Source organism: Protopterus annectens, chromosome 2.part0 (assembly GCF_019279795.1).
Source record: "Protopterus annectens isolate FY-2018-M chromosome 2.part0, PAN1.0, whole genome shotgun sequence".
Classification (NCBI taxonomy): Eukaryota; Metazoa; Chordata; order Ceratodontiformes; family Protopteridae; genus Protopterus; species Protopterus annectens.
The window spans coordinates 1,297,018,618-1,297,045,854 of NC_056728.1; the positions used below are offsets into that span (position 1 = coordinate 1,297,018,618).

Here is a 27,237-nt window from a genome sequence, read left to right on the forward strand (position 1 = left end):
CGTAATTATCTTCAACAGCCATTCTGCTGCTGATATCCTCCTAATTTATTGGCAAAGTGGAACTGTTTGTTTCTACTGCTGACCCTGCAAAAAAAATGTTTGAAAACATTTCTAATAAAGTAGTAGCATTCATTACTGTATGCTTTTTAATGAAGTGTGGGACACACTTCCTATGCACACTGCCTTCATTGTCATTTGTGTAGATGTGGAAGGTTCACCTGTTAATGTAATCATTCATTGTCAGCTTTCAGTTCTCTATAAAACTATATGTCACTGTTTTAAACCCACTTTCTCAAGCAGACAGTTGTTGCTGCTGCTGCCAATGTTGGTAAAAAACAGTGTCTACATCACCTCTGATTATTCCAGTAACATCATATCCTGGGTAGTCATCCCCCATGGATGGAGAGGAGGTATTCCTCATCTGGTGTTAATGGGATAATTGTTGGAGCCCCCCCCCCCCAAGTACTGGTATAGGCAATTGCATTCTGTCTCACCTTGCTTCTAGTGCATTCTACCATAGCTTTTACTCTATCTTATACTGTGTTAATCTGTGGTTTCTTCCACCAACTGCATTAATATCCAGAAAAACTTGATTCCAGACTTTTGTGCTCTCAGCTTGTTTGGACCCCATTAACCAAACAGATGAGGATGCAGTTTTCCTCATGGCTGAAGTTGGCCTTTCTCTGCCTAGATCCCCTTTTCTGTACGATTACTGCACATGAAAAAATATGCTACAGTCATACACAAAAAACCTTTGATGTAATCATCAGTTTAAACAATATAACAATGATGACAGCATGCATGTCATCCTCACAAAAATGGAGGGTGACACAAACCCCATTAGTATGTATACATGCAAAATGTTAGTGCAGCCAAGTAAAGTTGTGCTACAGTAATGTCTGTATTATCATAAATACATTCAGAACAGTAAAGCAGTCTGTTTGTTAACAGACTCCCCCTCATGAGTGTCATTTTTAATACTTCAGTGACACTCAGAAATCTCCAATTGTTGAGCCAACAAAACATCCTTACCACTTCAGTCCTTCACAATAAAATCACTGCATTTCTACCATGTATGCACAAGCACTAAATGACGCCAAAGTAAAGGATTTTTCTCAGTAATCACTAATCATTTCCATTGCTGCTGTAATAGGTTCATAGGGTCATAGGTAGGTACTAGGCTATCTGCCCGAGGGCATTTATAAGCCTAGCCAGAATGTGTCAGCTTTCACCGCCCCATTGATTAATTAACTGAGCCTCTGTCAAGAAGAACCAGTGAAGTGATCCCAGGGGTGTATTTTCTGTTACCCATCCACTCGTCGAGGTTTCTTTTGAAGAGTGTTAGTGAGGGGCTCTGCCTAATGTAGTTAGGAATTTTGTTCCAAAGCATGGGGAGTCTCTGTGACAGGAATCTATCCCTCCAGCATGTTCTATTTATTGTTGTGGCGAGGTTTAGCTTACTAGAGCGAGTGGCTCGCAGTGACTTGGATTTCTTTAGGTGGAGCATGTCCATCAATTCTGAGTTGGACATGGCTTTGTAAGTCAGGCAGAGATCACCTCTGAGTAAGCGATATGCCACTGAGTACAGCTGGAGTTTTTCCAGTCGGGCTGCATAGGACATATGTTTAAAGCCAGTAATCCTCTTGGTGAGGTACTTTTGTGGTATTTCCAGCAGTTGGAAGTGTCTTGTGAGGTACATCTCAAATGGGGCATTGTACTCTATGATGGGTCTGATGAGTGATGAGTAGAGGGGCACTATAACCTCTTTATTTCTAGATGCGAACCCTTTAGTAATTAGATGGGCTACATAGAAGGATTTCCTAACTACTTTGGCAATATGATTGTTAAAGGAGAGATTACCATCTACCTGGGTCTCCAGATCTCTTATTACCTCTTCTATATTAAGGGGGCTACCACCTATGTGGTAATTCATGGGTGTTTTGTTTTTCCCAAATGGGATGACTATGCATTTTTTCATGACTTTTCATGACTTTCCATTTACAAATGACAGCTTTACAGTAGTCACTAAAGCCATTGTAATATGCCGATCATATCAGTGACAAAAACATTTCTTGAAGTGAACTCACTAATTTTACGATTCTAAAGTGTGTCTTATTATTTTACAGTATTTCTATTTTTTTTCTTACATTAAAAATTCTGCAGTTTCCTAAGTCATTTGGTGGTGTTAAACTATTTCACGTAAATTTAGTTCTATTTACACGTTTCGTATGCAAATTAGTCCATTTTACATTTATCCCTATAAATCTCAGTAATAAGTGAATATGTACAGCCACATGTGCAAGTAAATTGATCTTGACTACTCATGAACAGGGCCTTGGTTTAATGTGAATGCAAAAGCAGAGTATGCAGAAGTCCGCAGCAAACCCCAGCATGCCGTGGGAATTCATGAATAGCCTCATATAAGGCAATGCCCAGCAATTATAACTAATATAAATAAAAATGATGATTGCATACTGTTTTTATCCACCATATACATGAAATGTGAAGTTAGTCCTTAAAAAAAACATGTATGTGACAAAGCATTTTTTGTTAAACCAAACTTGCCAATGACAATAGCACCTGATCTCATGCCCTGGCTAGTTAACTGTGTTTGGTTAAGATGATCTCGCACCTCAGAGAGAGTGATTCTAAACCTGAGAACCACAGCCCTACCCATACTTTCTTCATTCTGGTTCTGGCACTTCAAATGATGGCAACATCTGTGAGGGCATGAGGCTGCTCTCCAAGCTATTCAGATAAGCAGACCAAAATTATGGTCTGGCTTCTTAGTGAGTCAAACCTGGAAAAGATCCAGGTGTGCATCTGTGGTTCCAAATGGAAAAAAGCTAGACATCTGGCATGAGTTGGGTGAGCACCTGTCATCTCTGACAAGACTCATCTGCTACAGCCACTAGTGCTACCACAGGTAGAACAACCTACAGAAGTGCAGGCCCAACCAGCTGGCCGAGTGGGTTAACCAGGTACTGGCAAAAAGGCCAGAGTTCTATAGTAAGTTTATTTATATATATATATATATATATATATATATATATATATATATATATATATATATACACATATTTGCATTTCAACATAATTTCACTTAACATTGCATTACGCTAAGTAGTAATTAAATTAAATGCAAACAGTCTTTGTAAAGAAAAGGTTTTGTGTAGGCCAAAAAAATATTCATTTCTTTACCAATCTTGTACATGCAGTTAATATTGTGGAATGTACAAGATTGGTAAACTCTTAGTTAAGCACTATACCCTAGTCAGAGTGGAGGTTGGGGACGAGGTGGGAATTGCAGTGTCAAGTGAATGACCAGCACATACTTTAGTGAGAAATGACCAGTTGTATTACTTCTGTATTACTTCTGCATGCATTTTAAATCATCTCCGTATTTGTTTAGAATTTTTAGGCAGAAAATTACCAAAGCACACACTTTTGTACAGCTAAGGAACTGAAAACTTCCTTTAATGGCTACATTTTTCTGGATGTAAGCATCTTCTGCCTAAACACAATTCAAAGACTGTTACATGCAAAGCATAGTATTTTAAAACACCATTCCATAAAAGTGTAACAATTTGTTTTGTAACTTGCAGTAAAGGGAAGATTGGCACAGTATGAATATTGAGATATAAATAAATGCTTAGTAAGTGGGTACAACAGTTAATGAAATGACTTGCATATTACTACCGGTGACATCAGTAATGTTAAGGGAAAAAAAAGAGTTGAAATACAGGTAAACAACAATTGTCATATGTCTTGTCTTTCTAGCTGAGGGGGAATTTACTATAATAAGTGTCAGCAGAAAAGGAGACACTTGCAGCTGGTTGAAGAGGCTGGTAAGCATGAATAAAGTAGTAAATGAAACCATGTGTTTAATTTCATTAGTATATATATATATATATATATATATATATATATATAATTATAAAGTCTGATAACTGAAGCACTACAGTGCTTTCAGTACATTACTTGGAACAAGTATAAAAGCTATGCAAATCTAGAAGTACAGTATAATTTATAAAGCAAGGAAACTGAATCACTAGAGTGCATTCATTACCCTATGGCAACAAAATGTAAAATGTATGTCACTATATAGCTTCAGTATTCTGTCTAACTGATTTTATAAGACATAAGTATTTATAAATTGTGTTTTTCAGTACAATATTGCAAACCAATGTACATCAGGCACAAACATGATCGGTTATGTTTGTGTAGTAGACTGCAAAATATAAACCCACTAAAACTTGATAGCAATACACTCCCATCCCAAGTATGCATAAGCACTTCACATATAACTTCATCCAAAGTGTACATAAGCACTTCTCATACTATTCTTTCCACATACATATAAACACTTCCAAAATCAGTAATCCTATGTCTGCTTAAGCCCTTTATGTACATTATGTTCAACTTCAATAAAGACTGATAAAAATAGAAATGCTTTAAAGTAAGAAATTAAATGCTGTGTAACATGATGCACAAATATATTGTGTATATTTTCTCATTTGTCTCTCCCCATTTTTTTTGTCTGTTTTTCTTATATTAATTATGCATTCCTTTCTCCCTTTTCATTCCCTAAACGCATGTTTAATTTTTTACAGATCCAAAATCATTAGGAGCAGCCTAAGGATGTACCTCCCAGGTTAGGGAGCATATACCCTCTGCCCATATGGGAATGTCCTCACAGGGTCAGGGTGGTGGCACTGGTCCTGCAGACACCCCAGCAACTGGCAGCCTAGCAAACCTCACTAGATGGGGCTTCAGGACTTGGTTGAGGATGTGCATGAGCATATTGTGGACAGACAGATTCATCCAATCAAAGCCTCTCTTCACCATGTTCAAGACATGCTGTTCCAGTTGGGCTGACCACTGTATCACTTCAGGCCCAAACCAATTCAGTATTGGAGTGCTCCACTACACCAACATCTGGAAGTGGATATGTTTGAAGCTGTGTGGACTGGGGACTACTGCTGTTACTATTCCTTGTCAACCTTTCTTCCCTTATCCTTTTTCCTACACTATCTTTCTTATTTCCCAAGCAGACTATCCTTTCATATAAAAATATTTGAAAAAATAGGGGAGTCTATCCCCTGCAAAAAATATTGCACCCCACTGCCTCCATCACAACCCTCTTGATGTGTCCCTGCTGTATTTTCCTCTTTGTTGTATCTCCTCTTTTTCAATCTTTCCTACGTCTTTCTTTCTGTTCTTTAAAGCATTCAACAGGGTGTCCATATAAGGATACTCTTATAAAGACATTTAAACCCCTTTATTTTTTAACATATTAATAATAAAAGCTGTGCAGTCTGCTGCTTGTCTTAGGTCTTTCAAGCATGACTATATGTCGGTCTGCAATATTTGAATACATATAAAGTAGTACGAAGCCTACAGCTTAATTTTAGGTAAACTTTACTCTTTTACCATAAGTAAACATGTTTATCAAAGTCCACTCGAAAAATAAACCAAACTGTCACAAAAATGCCAGGAAAGCGATGTTTTCTAACTATCACCGTTTATTCACTTTAAACGCAAAAATAAAATACGTTTTTCGTTCCACTAAATTGCAAAACTTCTTCAGAAAAAACTCTACTCACAATGACGCTTATATTTATAACTTCTTAGGTATTTCTTACTAAATTAGCGCCAAAAACACATCAATTAGCAATTTAATTTACTTAAAGTTATCTTAGCCATAAAATATGAAATACTATGAGTTTAAATAAATATGAATAAATATATATGAATAAATATTCCAAACTTCTCAAATCAGTGAACAAATTTCAGTCAAGTGCAGGCACACAAATTTAATTCCAAAAAACATTTAAAAATTATTATTTTTAAAAATTATTATTTTTAAAAATTAATAATATATATATATATATATATATATATATATATATATATATATATATATATATATTTATAAATATATATATATATATATATATATATATATATCCATACTTCATAAATTTCATAAATAATACCATTTCTATTAAAATTAAAATTAAAATTATGAAATCATCATTTATGAGGGTGCATTTTTAACAAATCAAGTTGTATTATACTTTATACATAAATTTCCCATCTAATAACACAACAAATTTATCGAAAATATCAACAATATCAAAAATATCAGATTTATGACTTTTATAAAATTATAAATCAAAATCATATATACACTTTATAAATACATTATATAAATAAATATATGTAATATAAATGTTCAAAAATACTAAAAAAAATTTGTATATAAATATAAATATAAGTACAACATAAATAAAATTGTATAAATATTTATCTCATCTGACTTTTTAACTTTAACAAGCACATTATATTGCATTTGTCATTTAGACCTGGATACACATAGGCATTAAGCTTAATTCGCCATAAAAGTTCAATTTTCTCAAGCATTAATGATACAGGTCCACCTCTTTCATCTTGGTTTACTTGTTGCATAATTTTAAACTTAAACTTATGACTAGGGAACATTATTATGTGTCTTGCCAAAGCATTTTCTTCTTTATGCTGATTTATACATCTTAAATGCTCCAATACTCTCTCCTTGAATTTTCTATCCATCTTGCCAACGTAAAAACATGGACAAGCCTGGCACTGGGCTAAATATACGACTCCTTTAGTTGTACAATTAAATTTTCTTGTAATATTTATTTTGTATCCATTAACCACAATGCTTTTACCTATCTCTACCACATGACAAATTGAGCAATTACCACATTGTGTCATTCCTACATTCTTTATAAAAGGATGTCTTTGTTTTTGAAACATTTGTTTAAAACTAATAGCCTTTCTCCACACTATCTTCGGTTTTGTCTGAATATCAAAGCCCAAAGTACTATCCCCATTAATCAGAACCCAATTTTTGAGTATAATCTCCTTTATGTGCATGTAATTAGAACAAAAATTAAAAATACATGCCAAATTGAATTCATTACTAAGGACATTTTGCAAAACATTTAAATTCTGATTATGGGGTAAATGTTCGTGTTCATTTAATCCACTAGAGCACATTTCGGTTCTATTTGTTAAAATAGCAGTAAAAATCCCATTCATTCTTTTGGATGTCACTTCAGTAATTATTTTTTCTATTAAATCTTCTGGATATGCCCTATTCAGAAACATATGTTTTAAAACAATACATTCAGCTTGAAATTTCTGATCAGTTGTCACCATTCTCGCTGCTCGGACAAATTGTCCTTTTAACACTGAACGTTTTTGATGTAGGGGGTGTGCACTGGAAAAATGCAAAAACTTATTTGAATATGTTGGCTTTCTATAGATACTAGCTTTATACTGTTGTTCGTCATAATTTTTTATCAAAAATACATCTAAATAAGAAATAGATGTCGTATCAAAAATATATGTGAAGTTCAAAAAATCAGTCGATTGATTCATCTCGTCAACCAATTTTGATGCCATTTCTGTACATCCTTCAACTATTAAAAAGATGTCATCAATGTTTATCAAAGTACCTTCACTTTTCGTTATTCAGTGCTTATAACCTGCATTTAGCTTATTTGCATATACATGTAACTGTGCTCTTCACAGATAACCACCATGTAGCTGTGAAGTCCTGTACTGTGAATACCACGCTTTATCTTTTGGCTCAATATCAAATAAGATGAACTTTCAGACAATACATTTCTTTTTGTTTTCTTACAGTCATTATTGTAAGGATACAAATTATTACACAGGTCATAGAATAGCAATTAGTATTAACAATAGGTACCTAACTGATATGTCTTCTTTAAAATGTGTTTCTTTAAATATAAATGGCCTCAACAGTGGCAGTAAGAGAGGCAGCTCATTTAAGTATTTAAATGCATAAAACACAAGTGGCTTTTTAAAGAAATGTATTTATTGCAAGATAAGATTAGTAGATTACAGTACAAAGGAATATACAGTATTAGCAAGTTCTTCTTGTAAAGAAAACACAAGGGGAACATCAGTAAAAAAATCTATTATAATGCCTAGGATTATTGACATGTACAGTGATAGTAAAGGTATGGTATGCATGGTCATTACTAAATATGCAAAAAGGAATCTTAACCTTAGCAACTATGTACTAGATTCCGGGCACTAAATACTCTACAAAGTATGTGGAAATGTTAACTCTGAATATAAAGTATAATAATGTCAGGACACTTTAAATGTACACTTAAAGAAAACAATAGTAGTGCAAGTAACAAATCTACAATTTCAGCATCATCTATGCCTTTAATAACTTTACTGACTTATTTAATCTTATGGATGTTAATAACTTTTCTGAATCAAATTCTTTATTTTACATTCATTACTCTTATAGATGTTGTACACACTCAATAACTGGATAGTGTATATTTTTCAAAGTATTTGCTTTCTTAAATAGAAAAGGGGAAGACAATAGCATATCCTTTACTAGCTCACAATGCAATTACTTACACAGTAATAATAAATTCAAAACCACTGGCTTCTTTTAATAGACAACCATCTTCTACAGCAAAGTTAAAACATTTTAAAGAGTGGTTTCTAACAGAAATACAACACTTCTTAGACAATAATAATGTCAAAGTTAAAAATGGCACCAGTGCTGAAGGAATGAATGAAGCGAACCACCGGGGCACATTGATTTAAAAAAATCCTTTACTGACTAGTAGAAAAACTTCTTGTATCTTCATGTTTAAGCTGAAAAGCTTTTCATCCCTCCTGAATACAACAATGGGACTTCATCTTAACAACAAAAATAACTCCTACGCACATCTACAGGTTTATATAGTTACAGTTAATCACATGACCAGTAATTAATTAAGTTTGAAAACTAGTTGCAACTTAGGCAATATTTAAAGGTATAACACTTAAAAAAGACTGAGTTATAAACATTAACGCCTCATATAAAACATTAAAAACACTGAAAACTTTGTGTAACATTTGATCAAGTAAATAAACTTAGTCAACTGATAAATGACATTTTCTAGTAAAACTCATAATAACTTGAAAACAATTATAGTTTTGTAGCCCTTTACTTCAATACTGGGGCAAGGGAAATATTGTCATTTCAATCAGGAAAGTGCATAGCATCCAGTTTTAACTACCGGCTTAACTCCCTAAGTCCTATTTTCTCCTCCTACACACCTCTTCTAGGGGTCGGAGTTACTTTTTCCTAAAATCATAAACAAAAATTGTTTAAAGGAAACACAGTTTAATGAATGCCTAAATAGGACATTGTTAGTATTACTCTTGGATATGTCATAATTATGCTCATAAATGCATTTTTTAAATGCACATTCCATTTTACCAACAATAACCCTGGACACACAGAGCATATTGCAAGGTAAATGATACCTTTGGTATTACAATTGCCCTTTTCAGGCCACATATTAAATTTTACAGAATTTTTTAACACCATAAAATTATCTTCATAGATGTACTTGTATTGATTAAATGCCCCATGTTTTGAATTGCTTTTGTTCCCTATATTTAAGTTACACTTCTCCATTGGTTATTCTACCAAATCCTTAAGATTTTTTGCTCTCTTGTATACAAATAAAGGTTCATTACCTTTGGATCCATGTTCGCTCATCACCTATGAATTAAAGCAAATGCCTTATAATCAAATGTGAAACAGAGAAACTTTAAACTACCAAAAACACTTAACATCATAAAATAATTCATCGAATGGCCATAGTTGGTCAACAACCAGGAAGTACTTTGATGCATAAGGTAAGTGAAGGAAGCTTTTTTTTTAATTTGCCCTATTTCCCACTGTAGTACAATCTCAGAGTTGGTATATATACTTGGGGCAGGTGTGGCTGGCACAGCTCCCCACCTTGGTTGATTATGTTTGCAATGTTGTCCAACTATAGCCATTCAATGAATTATTTTATGATGTTAAGCATTTTCAGTAGTTTAAAATTTCACTATTTCACATTCTATTATAAGGCATTAGCTGTAATTTGTATTCAATGCATGAACATCGACCCATTACCTTTCAATTTCCCAATTTTTTCATCACAACCCAGAAAGTTCCAATTTTTCTTGACAATATTCTTAATGACTCTGGAACCTACATTATATTCTAGTTCTAGGCAGCGGTAAAAATTGTCTGTATTTCCTGGAACCATTATAACTTCATGTACTTGGGGCTCTTCATCTGGAGTTTGGGTTGACACTTTTGTAGTACCTGAAATTCCAATGCCTGAAAGGGCACTGGCCATAATGGCAAAGTTTCTCATGTGAGTCTATAGGACTCACAAGCATATTTATACAGCAAAGTCTCAATTTGGAATTACAAGAGAAAGCAGTGGGATAAAGACTTATTAGAAGTGCATGGAAAGATAGATAAAATAATGTTAAACATGCAAAAGGGAGAAAAATGCCTATTATCAGAAATAAATGCATAGTTTCAGAATATCCTGCATCTTACTATAACATTCATCCTCCTTTAATATATTCTTCAGTTCTCATTTCCTTTGGTTTCTACTATCACTCAGCTATCAGTTACTGTACTTCCTATTAATTCCTCTCCTATGTTTCTCTATACCTCTCACTTCAACAATCCACAGTATCAACTCAGCCATATTGTTAACCTGCATTCTAAATTCTGTAATAGTAAACCTATCTCACTGTTTAATTTGTTCTTTAATTATACTAATGCCTGTATATTGTAAATACTGCTCTCAAAAGACTTTTCTATTGATTGTTTAATTTCATTTTTTTTGTCAATTTTGTTATTGTAAACTTCAAATATTTTGTATTTATTGCATATCTTGCAGCTTTTATCCATGGGCCTCTGCTAAAAAGGGGTCTTTTTGCCCAGCTGGACTTCCTCAGTCAACAATTGTAAAATAAAATAAAATAAATAATTGCAGCATACTGTTTCCATTAGTTTAGAAAAAAGTTTGACTATATTCTTATTCTGCAACTCCTAAAGATTTACATAAATTAGATCTTAGATCCATCATGACAGCAAGAGCTAATTATATCAACAGTTTATTTATCTCTGGTAGTAATAGGAAAAATATAGATATTGAAGAAATTCTGGACCATTAAGAACACTATGAAAAAATTAATCCAAAGAAAAGTGTGGGAAATGAAAAAGTAACTAAAATAGGCATATACAAAAAATATTTTCAGAACAAATAAGAAAAATAGAAACAAGAGCAAAGCTCCTGATAACAATGGAATAACGCTAGAATTATATAATATTTTATCTAAAGCTTTATCTGTTTCACAAATATATTCACAAAAATTAAAAAAACTACATTTAACCTACTTCCATCATAGAAATATAGAATATTTTTTTCTTTATTAAATCAGGATAAGGATCCATCTTTACGCTCTTCTTGTAAACCTTTATCATTACTGAATGTTGATTACATTTGTTTGTCACTCATTTCCAATAGAGAAAAAATCTACTACCGACATAAATAAAGAAAGACCAGACTGGCTTGATATTACATAAGCAAACACTGGATAACATCAAAAGAATAATTACTTTTATTGATTATGCTAGTAACAATAAATAAGAACTACATATAATTGCCCTGGATGTAGATAAAGTCTTTGATTCAGTAAACTGGTCTTATTTAACTAAGGTATTTGAAATATACAGCCTTTCAGTAATTTATCTCTCTTTTTAATCATCATTTTCAAAATTTATTTTCATATGTCAAACTAGGATATTTTATTTCTCAGTCAGTAAAGTTAAGTAGGGTGTGAAACAAGGTTGTCCCTTATTCCCTTCATTGTTTGCTTTGGTTCTTGAGCATCTAGCCAATTACATAAAACTTAATAATGATATAGCAAAATTTAAAATAAATGATCGATATATTTCCAAAATTCATTTATTGGTGGATGCAGTACTGTTAACAATAGGTAATATTGTAAATCTAACATTTAATCATAATAAACACTGTATTAATTAACAAATAGTTAAATTATTTGATGGAAACTAATAGAGAATTTAAGTGAGATAGTAATGAGATTAAATAGTTTGGGGTTACCTTTACATGCAATTGTAAAGAAATGTCAGCAATAACATATAAAAAGATTTTACACAATATGAAAACTATAGATACATGGAATAAGTTAATTATTTTCTATTGAAGACAGGTTGATTTTAATAGCTTTTTGTAAACAAAAGACTATACATTATACAAGTCCTGTAGCTCCTTCTAAAGAGCATATTAAACAATAAAATTGCATTTGTTTGAACTTTTTATGATACCTCAACCAACCTATAATGCCTTTGAGACATCATGTGGGAGAATCTAAAGATGGTGAAATATGATTTCCTGAGCTAGAAACATGGGCTGCAACTCCAGTTGTAAAACTTTAGCTTAGTGGTTAAATTCTGATTATTCAGCCAATTGGAAAAAAATGCATGAAACCATTTGGTTAAATAAAGAAACAATTATCACTCTACAACATATAAATACCTTGACTAATAATATGAAGTGGCTGTTTAATAAATCTTTATATAAAAACACCAATAATCCAATACATTCTGCTTACTTAACTTATTAAAAACATTTAGAAATGCTATATATAAATTTCAAAAAAAGAAGTATGGTAGTTCATAATATCCCTTTAGCAGACATGTATAAATAGTCTGAACTTTCAAAAAAATGTTAATATGAAAAAAAATATTTAATTTGTTGGAAGCAAATGTAAACAGAGAGACTAAAGAGCTTAAAACAGACTATTTAATTGGTAAATATGATTTAGATATGGAAAACTGGCTTATAGTACACATCAATACAGAGTTTTAATCTCTAAAATCGATTAATCTCTAAAATCAATTTAATACCAAGTATAATAAAATTCACCCATTCTTGATGTTCTAACCATTCTCAAAACAGTCAGTGAGATAGAGAGATTTGATTTATTTATTTATTTATTTATTTGCATTTGTTAACCAGGTTGGTCCAGCTGGGTAAGAATTACCCTTTGTTAGTGGAGACACGAGGGGAAAAGCCCCAAACAGACATACAAATACATACGAATAGAGACAAATTAACAATATTACAGAGGAAAACAATATTATGGGTACAATGGATAAGAAAAAAAACAATGAAAGTTTGAGAATATGAGTAAGGTAGGCCAGAGGCATGCATGCAAAAGATTTATGAAAAGGTGTTCTGAGCAAGATCTCTGAATTAAGTTAAAGTAGGCAAAGAAATGATGATTTAGGTGTGGAGTTAGTAGTGTGGGAGTTTTAGGTGGGAGCATGTGAAGGACATTCCCATTTGGAGGGGAGATGGGAGAGAAGCATGGATTTGAAATTGTTGTGGTTAGGTATATTACGTAGTGGTGTGGGGAGATTGTTCCATAGTTTGTCTATACTGTGGGATAGTAGTAGTTTACCAGTTGGGTGGATGGGTTTGTGTACATGCAGGAGGTTTTGGCCTTTGGATCTCAGGGTACGGGTAGGTGTGTAGGGTGTTAGAGATTTAGCAAGAGAGGGGCATTCTACTGGTTTAAAGAAGAGTTTGTGGGCTGTTGCAAGTTGTAGGTACTTTAGGTGGTTGTGGAGTTCTAGCCAATTTAGGGTGTGTAGGGAGTGACAGTGATGGGAAGAGTTCTTAGAATTGGTTGCAAATTTGCAGATTTTGTTGTAACAGGCCTCAAGTTTAGCACGGAGTCCGAGTTGTAGGTTGGAGAATAGGGGAGCACCATACAAGAGAGAGGGGAGAAGGAAGGTAGATGCAAGGGTATGATGGGAAGATGGAGTAAGGTAGCAGTTGTGTCTGTAGAGGAGGCCGATTTTCTGGTGGGTTTTTTTTGATTGCTGAGAGGATGTGGGAGTCGAATTTTAGGTTTTCATCGATGGTAATGCCAAGTAGTTTGGTACTAGGAATGATTTCAAGAGGGGTGTTATTGTGGCTTTTGATGGAAAATTGGACTTTGCGGAACTAGAAAGTTTTAGTGGGAGTAAATATCATTAGCTTTGTTTTGTTGGCATTTAGGGCCAAGTGATGCGATTGCATCCATGATTCAATTTTGGAGAAGGCTGTTTGGGTATTAAGTAGAAGTTTGGAGGGGCAGGAGGCTGAGCAGATGATAGTGGAGTCATCTGCATATTGGATGACTGAGGCTTCAGGGATGGAGAGGTGAAAGTTGTTAATGAATAAGTTGAAGAGCAGAGGGCCAAGTACTGATCCTTGGGGAACTCCTGTGGGTGTAGGTAAGAAACAGGAGGTTGACTATTTCCATTGTACAGCCTGCTGATGCGTGGAAAGGTAGCTGGAGAACCAGTCTAGGGTTGAGGGAGATAGATGCAAGTGTGAGAGCTGGGACAGGAGGAGGGAATGGGAAATAGTGTCGAATGCCTTTGAGAGGTCAAGAAAAAGAGAAGATACGTATTTGCCGCTCTCACGTGCTAGGTTGACTGTTTCGAGGAAGGAAATGAGGGCTGTCATGGTGCTGTGGCCTGGGCGGAAGCAGTGCTGGGTGGGAGAGAGGAGTTTGTGCTGGATTAGGTAGGGCATGAGCTGGGAGTGGATGGCTTTCTCTAGAATTTTAGAGAGGAGAGAGTATAGCTATGGGTCTGAAGTTGGTAGTGTCTGTGTTCTTACCACCTTTGTGGAGAGGAATTATGTATGCATAACGCCAGATGGTTGGTACATAGGATTCCTGAATGGATCTATTAATGAGGATGGATATGGGATAGGCTATAGATTCAGCTGATATTTGAAGAAAATTTGCTGGAAGGTTGTCAGGGGCATTGCGGCATGGTTTTAGCTTTTGCAGTAGTCTTTTTATAGTATAGGTGGAGACAGGTTTAAGTGAGAATAGCGGTGGAGGAGGAGGGTGAGAGAGAGGGTTTGGGGTGCAGGGTGAGGGGTTAGTATTGATGGATGGATTGGGGAAAGTGGAGGATAATTTAGCTATACAATCAATGAAAAATGTGTTGAAGTTAGTGGCAGTTTCAAGACTTGAGAGGTTGGGATTGGGGCAGGGGTTGGAAGTATTACCAGGGTTGAGTACTGAAGAGATGGATGTCCAGAATTTCTTTGGATTGTTTGAGTGTTTGTATTGCAGATTGCTGTAGTAGTTTTTGCGATCTTTTGTTATTGATTTTTTGGCCAGGTTACGAAGATGTTTATATTCTTGGAGGGTGGTGGGGTTTATTTATCCAAAATAAATAAATTAATTGAGTGCTATAAATTTTACCTCAAAGATAACTATTGGTATTATGCCATCCAAATGAGTGACTCGGCTTTAACTGCAATAGCTAAAACCATGATTTTAACATCATCAAAAAAAACTACATTGTCTCTATTTTGGAGATTACTCACTTGGACAGTTTTACACAGATCAGTTAACACACTATACAGAACTGAAATGTGTTACAAAAAAGGAAGGAATTGGTTGTTGTAGGTGTAAATTGTTAATCAATGAAGATTGCAGCATATAGTTTATAGTGGCAAAGTAACAGAACCTTTTTGTGATAAAAACACTGTTTTATGCAAGCATTGTTGTCTAAGAAATTAATTTAAATTAAATGTTTGGTGTTGTTTAATGCTCCACTTCATGGATGTGAACCCAAGTCTCAATTCTCACTTCTATAGAGCTTATTAACAATACTCAGGAAAATGACTACAAAGAATTCAAAAAGTGAGGTTACACTTTCATCTGCAGAATTTCTAAGTACACTGTCACTGTTGTGTGTCATAAACAAATGTCTGCTATTTAGATGAAAACAAAATAACCACAAAATATAATTATTGAATAAAACTAAACTCATTAATAGAAACATATTATTTATTTATTTATTTTACATTTGTTGACCGGGCTAGTCTAACTGGATATATGTCCATTTTCAGTAGAGGCCCGAGGAGAAAAGCTCCGAGAAAAGAACAGTTTATACAAAATGCAAATAGATAACTCTACATTCAAAAACAATTAGATAACTATACTTTCATGCACACTTGTTATTTCAGCAGCAGTAAACAAATACGGTAACACTATGAAGATAGATAACTATACATTCAAAAACAATTAGATAACTATACATTCATGTACACTTGTTATTTCAGCAGCAGTAAGCAGATAGGGTAACACTATGAAGATTTTTGTTTCAGTCTTTTGGAGCAACAGTTAGCATAGACAAATATAAACATTAGTCAGTTAACATATTGTGTCAAATAAGTTGACACAGCACAGTGATGAGTATGAAGAGAGCAAATTATTTATATTTTTGAAGAGAGAGCAGTAGCAAAGGTAAAAGAATTGATGTAAAAAAGGCTAAAGGCAAGGGAAGATAGTATCAGTCGGGCTTGGTGCATGGGCAAAGCCATTGGGATTTTAAGAAAATTCTTAATTGGTTCCTGAAAAGATGGGTAGATGTAGTAGAAGTTAGTTCAGTTGGGAGTTTGTTCCAGGTTTTACCAACAAAGTTAGAAAACAGACAGTCCCCTGACTTGTTTTTAGACTTTAAGGTGGCTACTTGTAGCCTATTTGCAGAACGTAGGGTTGGAAGGTTTTAATAAGAATTGAGGATGTTACCAAGTATAGGTGTATTTGTGAGATGGTGTAAGATCTTGTGGATAAAGGTGAGTTGCTGGTAGAGTAGCTAATTTTGTATTTCCAGCCATCCTAGTAGTTTTAGATTTTGGCAGTGGTGGATTCTAAATGGGGTACCCGTGGCAAATCTGGCTATGTTGTTGTAAGAAGTTGACATTTTATTTAAATTGCTTTTGGTTAGGTTTGTGTATATGGGGGAGGCATAGAAAAGGGTCGAAATCAGGTGAGTTTGAGCAATAGTAATCTTGGCTGAGGCTGTGAGAAATGGTTTGAGTTTATACAGGAAACCAAGTTTTCTATTTACAGATTTAAATAGTTAGGTTAATGTGTGTGTCAAAGTTGAGATTATTATCTATTGTTACACATAGGAGTTTAGTGGTAGTGTCAGGAGTGATGAGAATACCATTATTAGAGGTAAGTAAGAGACTGAGTGGAGGGGTCTTCTGTGTGGGCATAAACAGTAGTAGTTTTGTTTTTTTTTGGGTTCAAGAGGAGACACCATTGGTGGAACCATTTTTCCACTAAGGTGAATACAGTTTGTGTCCTGTTTTGGAGTTCAGTTGGAGAGGAAGCAGCACAGATTAGAGTTGAATCGTCGGCATATTGTATGCAGGTAGTTTGGGGAAGGGAGGTTTTCAGATCATTAATGAAAATACTAAAGAGGAGTGGACCCAAAATAGATCCTTGTGGGACTCCAAGAGTGATCGTGAGCTGGGAGGATAAGTTGTTCTCCCAGAGCACTGCTTGTTGTCTATTTTCAAGATATGAATGAAACCATTTAACTGCTTGAGTATCACTTGAAAGAGATTTGAGAATATTTGATAGTGATTGGTGGTTCACCATATCAAAAGCCTTGGAGAGGTCTATGAAGAGAGCAGGTTACCATTTCTATTTTTATTAATGTAGTCAGTAAAGGATAGGAGTGCAGTGGTAGTGCTGTGGAAAGGCCTGAAACCATGTTGGCAGTCCACTAAAAGGTTATTTTCAAGGAGGTGATGCAGTAGTTGAAGGTGAATACATCTCTCCATAACTTTTGCTAGGGGTGAGAGAAGGGCTATAGGGCAGAAGTTTGAGAGTTCATTTGAGTTGCCTCCCTTATGCAAGGGGATAATATGTGAGATATTCCAGAGAGATGGGATGTACGATTCAGTAATGGTTCTATTTATTAGGATGGAGATTGGGTAGGCTAGTACTCAGGCTGCAATTTGCAGGTATTCAGCTGGGAGGAGATCAACTGATGGTGTACATGGTTTTAGTTTAAGAAGTAGCATGTGAATGAGGGATGTGGGAACGGGCTGGAGATGAAAAGTTTGGGGTAGATTGGTCAGCGGAGGAGATTCTGTGGTGGTGACAGCTGGTACGGTGTTAGCTAGGGATTGGACAGTTTCAGAGAAAAATTTATTAAAAGTGTCAGCAATTTGGTTGGGAGGGCTTTGAGTTAGGTTAGAGGGGGTAGGAGTTTTGGAGTGACCTGGATGCAGTAGTTTGTTGATTCCTGACCAGAACTTTTGTGGGTTTTGCTGTTGGATTTGTTGGAGTTTGAGGTAGTAGTTTTTTTTGTCAATGACTATAGCTCTTTTTGTGGCATTTTGAAGCTGTCTAAAGTTTAGGTGATCTATTGGGTTTTTTGTTTTCCTCCATTTGGACCAGATTTTATTTCTCAGTCTAATACTGTGCCTAGTCTCATTAGAGAGCCAGGGAGCAGGTTTGTTTCTAGTTCTGACAGTAGATGAGGGAGCATGGTTATCAAGGATTTGCTGAAATTTATTGTTAAAGAAAGAGACTGCGTCATCAAGAAGCAGGCATTTTAGGGGTGACCAGTTGCATGGTTTGAGCTCTGCTTGGAAGTTCACTGAGTTGAAATTTTTTTTGTTACAGGTTGTTCTAAATATTGTTTCATTGGGAATGGCGGTCTTTTTTCTAGTTATGAAGGTAAGGGAATGGTCACTAATTTCATCGGGAAGCATGCCGGTTTTGTAATCGAGGGCGTTGCTGTTAATTAGTATCCAATCTATGGTAGTTTGTTTCTTGCTAGGTTTGTGGGTCCTGGTAGGGAATGTAATGGTTTGGTGAAAGCCAAATAGGTTTATATGAGTAGCAGGTTTGGGAGAGATACAACCATTCCAGTCAATATTAAAATCACCTAGGAGTATGGTTTCTTGTGGGAGGGTCATTGAGAGCCAGCTAAGGGTATTTTCAAAAGTGTTAATGTTATTTCCTGGGGGGATATAGGAGCAAATAATGTATATGGATTTATTATTTATTAAACTATGTTCTATCAGATTACATTGTTTGGCTAGTTTATGACTTTAAATAATGTAGGTACCAAGAGTTGATGTAGACACTTACGTAAATAGTTATTTGTTTTATTATGTTAATGTGTTTGTTCCAGTATATAAAATGTCATTAAAATATATTTTTTAAAATGTATACCAGTAACAATACAGGTTGCTACCATGAATCATTTTCAGAAACTGGTTTGCTAGTAAGAAATAACAATGACACTGTCTCTATATGTATGTGTGTGTGTGTGTGTGTGTGTGTGTGTGTGTGTGTGTGTGTGTGTGTGTGTGTGTGCACTTGTGTACATCACTTAAAAAACACACAGCCAAGTAAAGGAATAAAGAGCTGACTGATTAGGTCATTTGGTTCCCAATACTTCTTTTTTAGTACAGAAGTCCTCCAATTTACTGAAGAAATGCATATTGTAAAAAGCAGCTGTCTACATCAGTCTTGCATGCAAACAATAATCAAAATTGCATTTTGAAATTCCACTGAAGTTCAGGGTTTTTTCCACTTTCTAGCAAACACATTATTCCTTCCATTTACTACAGCATCTCATTACTTCTCCGCGTTATGTCACAGGAAAAGAGATTCTTTAGAAAGACAAGTTTAACTTAACTTCATAATAGCAGGTAGAAAGGAGAAGATAAGTTTAGTTTAATCTTTGTATAATAAGTTAAAGTAAGTAGAGTTTGCTTACCATCAGCATAACAAGACCATTTATTGCTGTCCAATGTGTATCCAGGATGGCAGGAGCAGATATAAGAGCCTGGTACATTAGTGCAGATTTGTCCACAAACACCAAGCCTACCTTCAGCACATTCATCAATATCTAGAAAACATCAAAGGAAATTTAAACTATAAGAAATAAGCCTCCTTCTCTATATGAAAGGAAGAGATTTTGTGTAAAAACAGTTAAACTTTTTAAAACAAAAATGTAAGTTGGGTTCAGACCTTTACTTAATTATGCACTAACATTACTAAATGTTCTTCATATATGTCATTGACTCATGATCTTAATTTTGCCTTTACCTGACATATCTGCAACCAACCTAATACATATCTCTGTCTTTCTCACACACACACACACACACACACACACACACACACACACACACACACACACACACACACACACACTCAGGTATGGCAGAATACAGAAAAATTACCTTGTTTGAGACCACCATTTTCCAGAACTTTGCCTTTTTTGCCAACTACCTCCAACTTTTTTGAGGCCTCACCCTTTCTAGCCACTACTGCCACTTTGGTTCTGCATAAACTCTGTAGTGTCCTAGCCTGTCAGTGTATTTTCTTGTTATTCTCATTCTGTTTAATGTCATGAAGATTTTTCCAGTTTCACATTTACCACCTTACTCAACTAAATGAAGAAAAAAACAACAGGGCTACCACAACTGTTATAGTTGTGGTAGCCCTGTTGTTTTTTCTTCATTTGGTTTGCTTCTCTCCAACTTGGGCTTTTGTGTGCTAGCTGGCCTTTTGTTACATTGTACATTACACCTTACTCAACTATGGAGATGTGTCATGTACTTCACTTTGTTTTTGGTCCCTCAGACATCATTGCTAACAGCCAGACCCCAGTACCCAGTGTCCAGGCTAAGTCTGCCAACTACTCACAAGCCCTCCAAACGTCTTCTGTTTTTGCTCAGGTTGTTCATGGATCCTGAGGATGTCCTGGGACTTGGCTCAGCTGTACTTCCATCCAGGGAGGATTATTATTTTTTTTATGATGTACCCACTTCCCTTTACCTAACCACCACGCTCATTGTTTATATCCAAGAGCAACTCTCCTCTGGCTCTTTGGACCACACCCCCCTTGTGGAACATATCATCGAGCATCCTCCCACCTAGGATGGGCATTCCCATCCTTTCCCTGCCACTCAGTCAGTCACCCGAGCTGAGCCGCTAATCGAACCCAGGTCATCTGGGCTTTACTTAGGGCTTTATCCCTCTACACCATTGGAAAAGACATGTACTTCACATTTTTCCCCTCCTAATGGGTATTAAACTTTCAGCTCTTGCAAACTCTCTTCATTATTGTTTTGCTAATGACCTCCAAGCAACCAGACAACCAGCCAGCCATCCTCCTCTGCACTTTCTCCAACAAAATTATTTGCTTCACACAGATGACTACATCATGAACCAGTTAGTGGCCCTATGTGTTATCAAAAGTGTTATCCTTGCAGTATATGTCACCCTTTCATCAGTTACCTTCAGAATTTATTCCTGGATTCATAAAGGATCTTGCAGCAGCTTAATATACTATAGGATCATAGGATCATAGGAGGTTACTAGGTTAAAAGCCCTAGAGCTTTTTTAAGTGTAACTATTCATGCCCCAATTTTCCCACTTAACACTCACAGGCTAGAATGATGCTGGCGTATGCCTGTGCCTTAGGGCATCTACAAATTGCTCCTGTCCATAAGGGCCACACGTGACAATCCAAGAGTGAATTTGTGATTTCCCATCAATTGGTCCAAACTGTGTTTGAATAGACTTAAGGAAGAACACTGTTGCACATGAATGGGGAGTCTGTTCCAGAGAAAGGGTAATTTTTGAAAGGCATACCTGTCCCTCTAACTTTTGTTTATGTCACAGACAAGGTTCAGATCCTAACACTGGGTAATTCTAGTGCTGTTTGTTTTGTGAATGTATAGCAGATCCATCAGGGCTGGATCAGAAAATTCCTTTCAGGTTATGAATATATCACCCCTCAGTAGTCTTTAAGAGACTGAGTACAGGTATAGGGCTTTGAGGCAGTCTGCATAAGATATATTGTTTATACCCTGTATTCTTTTAGTGAGAAGCCTTTGTGGCCACTCTAGCTGTTCAAATTCCTGGTTACGTGCATGCCATGGGGTGCACTGTACTCAATTATTGGTATAATGAGGACTAAGTATAATGTGACTATGATCTCCTTAGATCTGGATGTCATGCCCTTACTTTTAAGTTGCACCAGGTAGAAGGATTTTCTCACAACCATGGGCACATGGTAATCAAAGGTCAGGTTACTGTCAACCTGAATTCCCAAGTCCCTTACCACTGGATCTATTCTTAGGGCAGTGTTATCAATGTTGTAATTTGCAGGGGTAGTCTTCTTTCCAAAGGGTATAATTATGCATTTTTTGCATTGCATTTTAGGCCATGGTTCTGCCACCAGTTATTTGTCTGTGTCAGACCCTCCTAGAGGATATCAACATCTTTGAGGGATTCAACAAATATACCAAGCTTGCAGTCATCAACAAATTTGGTCAGCCAAAGGCCCACTACATTTGACTTGACTTAATTGAAGTATATTCCAAATATGAGAGATCCCAGTACCAAGCCCTGTGGAACACTACTAGTAACAGGCCTCTTGGTGGAGGTGAAGTACTCCACCCTAATTTCATGTGTCCTATCTGTGAACCATTTGGTTGCCCATTGGGTAATACAGAGATTTATGCCTAAATTTGTGACTTTGTCTATAATAACCAAGTGATGAATGCCTTTGCCAGGTCAAGGTAGGCAGTATGTACTGTTTTGCCCTCTTCCATAGCTCTAGTGACCTCCTTGAAGAAATCCACCAAGTTTAGTAGGCATGACCTGCCCATGACGAAAACAAACTGGGATGGTTCCAGTGTTTAAAATTTCCTATGTCTTTGTTTATCAGGTCTACAATAATTCTTTCCATAGCTTTGCATATAAGACTAGTCAAACTTATGGGTCTGTAGTTCAGTGGGTCTCTTAATGGTCCACCTTTGTATAGAGGGATGACTATTGCAGTCCTCCATTCCCTAGCATGAAGCCTGTCTTTCAAACTATTTAGGAGGCATCTTGGGATATTATCAGAACCCATTGATGCAGTATTTTTAGTTCTAGAGAGTGCAGTTTGGACCTGTTCTTTAGTGATAGATGGAAAAGAAATGGTAGAAGGTATTGCTAAAGAAACAGCAATGCAGAGTGTCAGTGTGGGAAGTTAAATCAAGCATGGCCTTCACTATTACTATCAAATAAAAACAATGCTGCTTGATCACAAAAGATAGCAAACACATTTCCCCTAAAACACATGGATAAACATTAACATAAATATATTTACATTAGGCATGTTTCCCCCTCCATACACTCCATGTAGAGGAGAAAGCACCACACTCCCTCTACATATATATATATATATATATATATATATCTATATATATATATATCTATATATATATATATATATATATATATATATATATATATATATATATATATATATATATATATATATATATATATATATATATATATATGTTAATGCTATGCTCACTCAGCAGTAGGGAAAACAGGAACTCAGAGCAGTATTCAATCATACAGTAGTTGCCACTACAATCTACTTCAAAAACAGAATTTTCTTCTGAAAGTACTTAAGTGGTTTGCAGTCAAACAAGTACATTGCTTCAGTGCAAGGAATATCACCTAATATTGCTGTTTAGATCACTTATCATTAAGGCCAACCCTTAACGCTTTTATACTCTGGTCATACTGCATACATGGGGGGTCAATGTTGCTGCCTTACTGAGAGATGACTGAATGATTCCCCACATCCTGAAAGAGCAAGTGTTTGTTTAAACACTGAACTTAGACTGCTATTCCATCAATAATCACTTACATGTACAGTTTCAGGAAAATGGTTCTTTGACGTTGCAGTTTTATTGAAGGAAATGTTACTTTTATGGACAAATGCACTTGAGTTTAGTTATAAAAAAATGCTAACAGTATCAATATAGACAAGCACATCCTAAACTCAGAAACACTGATTTTCTACTTTTCCAGGAAAAAATAACAGCAAATCCTAAATATGAACTATTTGAATATTGAGAAAGATTGGGATTTTCATGGAATTTAGTATTTTAGGCCAGAATACTTATTCCTTCCAATGTGTACTTCTTTCCATATTTGCTACTTCTAATACTGTTAGAGTACTTTATTAGTGATCTATACACATAATCTGCTTTAATTTGATTATTTATAGATACACTAGAAATTATAATGAAATCATGGAAAGACTGCAAATTCCACTTAAAAATTATGGGCATAATGCTTAGATTTAATCTCATGAAAATGGAATTTTACTTTTTTTGCGAACAGTAACTCAGAGTCCCTAGTTATATCCCTTGTGCTACCAGAAGTTTAGAAAGGGTGGGATAAATGGGGCAGCTGCCCCAGGTGTAAAGTGTACCAGTACACAATTATTAAATGCAGTTTACTACCAGACTTTTTTTTTTTTGCTCTTCACTTGAAAAAGGAGTGTGGTGTCACATGCTATGTAGCTAGGATACAGCAACTGATTATAATGAAACTCTGCACATTGTCAAACTGTAAGGTCTATGACCATGTCTATTTGTTCCATTCATTAATGAAGCGATGTATTAAAAAAATCAAAAAAAATTCTTAATAAAATGCTTGGGAATAATAGTTGTACACTCAAGTATGCACTGCACTTAATTTGCCATTCCATCCTTAAGAAAGTCAGTGTAACTTAACACTGAATTTACTTGCAAGATTTTGTCATTGTCAGTACAAGGATTTTTGATAGAAGCTAAAAATGTATTTTTTATACTTGTGACGATATGAGGTACTGCCAGCTAAGTATGGAGAAGTAGGGTAGTGGATGTATGACCACAGCTAGCTGGAATTTTGTAAATAATTGTATGTCATTTGTATATCAAACTGATTTGTACAGATGCTTGTGATGAAAATGTATTTGTGAGGTTTGCTTGTCTTAACCTATATCAACAGTGCACCCTGCTGGAATGAAAAGAAATGTATTATTATAACTGAATTAAATGTATATGTTTTAATAGAGGATACTGGGACAGCAGAGGTTAACCAGCTAGCTTACTTTAAGAAAAATAAGGGAAATGTAAATGAGCTGTTAAACCATTAAAACGTCAACCCACAGTGCTGAATAGGACTGGAGATGGTGGATCTGGAAGAAGCCTTTGTTCATTAGCTCAGTAAAAGGAAGGGAAACCCCAGGCACTGCCATAAACATTTAGATGTGTATTGTAGCTGTCTATGCTAAATTCCTGACTCAGCTTCAAAGAGGGATACTGTGAGAACCTAGAGTCAGGTGACCAGATGAGGTCATTCTGCAGGCCATTTTGGATAATATATAGTACAGGGAGTGCCAGCCTTTCCCTGGTGTATGTGTGTGTGTGTGTGTGTGTGTGTGTGTGTGTGTGTGTGTGTGTGTGTGTGTGTGTGTGTGTGTGTGTGTATGTGTGTGTGTATGTGTGTGTGAAAATTAAATCTTAAAAAGCATGTATGTCAGCTACTTGGGGAAGGGACATGAATCAGTTTTCACAGTGCCAGTGCCTAAACTGCCTCAAAAGAGTCTGCCAGTAAGAGGTGAAGCCACTAGTTCAGGTAAATGGCCAGAATCAAGGGTTACATGTTTCAAATGTAACCAGTGGGGTCATGTAGCAAATAGATGTCCATCGAGGCAAGGTGGGGAACAAAGAGTGGGGAGCCAGCAAGTGGGAATAACAGAATGCCAGTGTTAAGTTGTCTAGAGACAACAGGGTAACAAACTACCACCAGAGTTTGTATATTATCTTGATAGATGGAAAACAGGCTACTAACAAGAGGGACACAGCCTCTGATATAGCCATTTTGAAGCCTGTAGTGGTTAAAGAGGAGCAGTACTTGCTTGAGCAGTCTACTCCAGTCAGAGCTTTAGGAGGGATCCCATTCCAAATGCCTTTGGCCAGGGTTCACCTTGACTGGGAGGGTAGAAAAGGAAGCAAGCAAGTATGTGTGCTTGAGGATATCCCTGCAGGTGTCTTGATAGGAAATGATTTTAATAATGCAGTACCTTGTGCACATTCAGTGACATACAGTCAGGCTTAGAGATAGGCATGTGCATCTAGTAGCCAGGGGGAGTCCCAGACAGACTGCATCCTTGAAGCCAGAACTGGGGATGTGGCTAAACAAGGAATGGAGCTACCCTGTAGCAGTAAGCCTGAAAATGAGCCATGGCTGATGGTAGGTACTGATGTTCCCTTGGAAAGGGTGACTGTAAGGGCAGAGGTGAGTGGTAGTACCCAGGCTGACAGTGAGGCACCAAAAAAAGTAAGCCAATCTGGTGGTCCCCTGCCATTAACAAACTCTACAACAGAAGGAAAAAACTGTTGCAGAAAAGGGTAAAGTAACAAGACTGGAAAAATCCCCTTGTAAGTCTTAGCAAAAAACTGAGATCCCTCATCAAGTCCTCCAAAGCTAGTTATGAAAACAAAATTGCTACAGATGCTAAAGATAACCACAAAGCATTATTTAGTTATATCAAGAATTTGCATAACAGTATGCAGATGTGCTCTGAGCTAATGCACTACAACACCACTTATACTGAACCAACAGATATTGCCAATATCTTGGCCGACAGGTTTAGTGCAAACTATACACCCCTTTCACTTCCTAAAGGGCCTATCCCAATAGCCGAGGAATGCCAAATCCCTAATATCATGACTGAACATGTAGAAGCCGCACTATCCAAAGCCAAAAATACAGCTTCCATGGGACCTGATAATATACCTGGCTGAGTTCTACATGAATTACAAAGGGAACTGGCACCACACCTGAGTGCCTTGTTCAACCACAGCCTCACTTCAGGCTTTGCTCCCACCGAATGGCGCACCACTACAGTCATTCCACTCCACAAAGGGGGAGCAACTACTGACCCTGGAAACTACCACCCCATCAGCCTGATGAGCCTGATCTGTAAGGCCATGGAGCATATCATTATGGACCTCATAAATAGGGATATAGGGAACCTTCAAACCTTGGACCCCTTGCAGTTTGGGTTTGTGAAGGGCAGATTATGTCTGCTCAACCTGATAGACTTCTTTGACTCTGTCACCAGAGCAGTGATGAAAGCAAGGTAGTACATAAAGCCTATCTCGATCTAGCCAAGGCCTTCGACACCATCTCCCACTCAGGGATAATTGCCAAATGGCTCATGGACAGAACCCACATGGTGAAAGTAGCAGACTCCAAATCCGGCAACCAGGCAGTTACAAGTGGAGTCCCACAGGGATCGGTCCTGGGTCCGCTCCTGTTTGGTATATACTTCTCTGAAGTTCAGGCCAACACCAAGGGACTCTGGTAAACCAAATTTGCAGATGACTGCAAACTGGGAGCTATTGTTGACTCTCAGGCTGATGTAGACATCCTACAAAAAGGCCTCACAGACACCAATGACTGGTGCCAGAACCATGGTCTTAAGCTCAATACTAAAAAGTGCATCTTCATCCCCTTTGGGAAAAACACAGTGCTCACAAACTACCACATTAATGGTAGCCCATTCAACTCCCAAAGTGTGATAAGAGATCTAGGGACATAGGTAGATAGCAACCTCTCCTTTGACAACCATGTTGC

At 36.2% G+C, this 27,237-nt stretch overlaps 1 protein-coding gene across 3 annotated transcripts in view; it reads right to left on the bottom strand.

Moving 5' to 3' along the window:
- Window positions 1–27,237, bottom strand: part of EGF (epidermal growth factor) — a 1,284,649-nt gene that overhangs the window by 1,130,043 nt on the left and 127,369 nt on the right. For all 3 annotated transcript variants that reach the window (XM_044061467.1, XM_044061466.1, XM_044061465.1), the window contains exon 2: window positions 19,523–19,654. In XM_044061467.1, coding sequence (XP_043917402.1) covers window positions 19,523–19,654 — 132 coding nt within the window. The remainder of the gene's footprint in view (window positions 1–19,522; window positions 19,655–27,237) is intronic.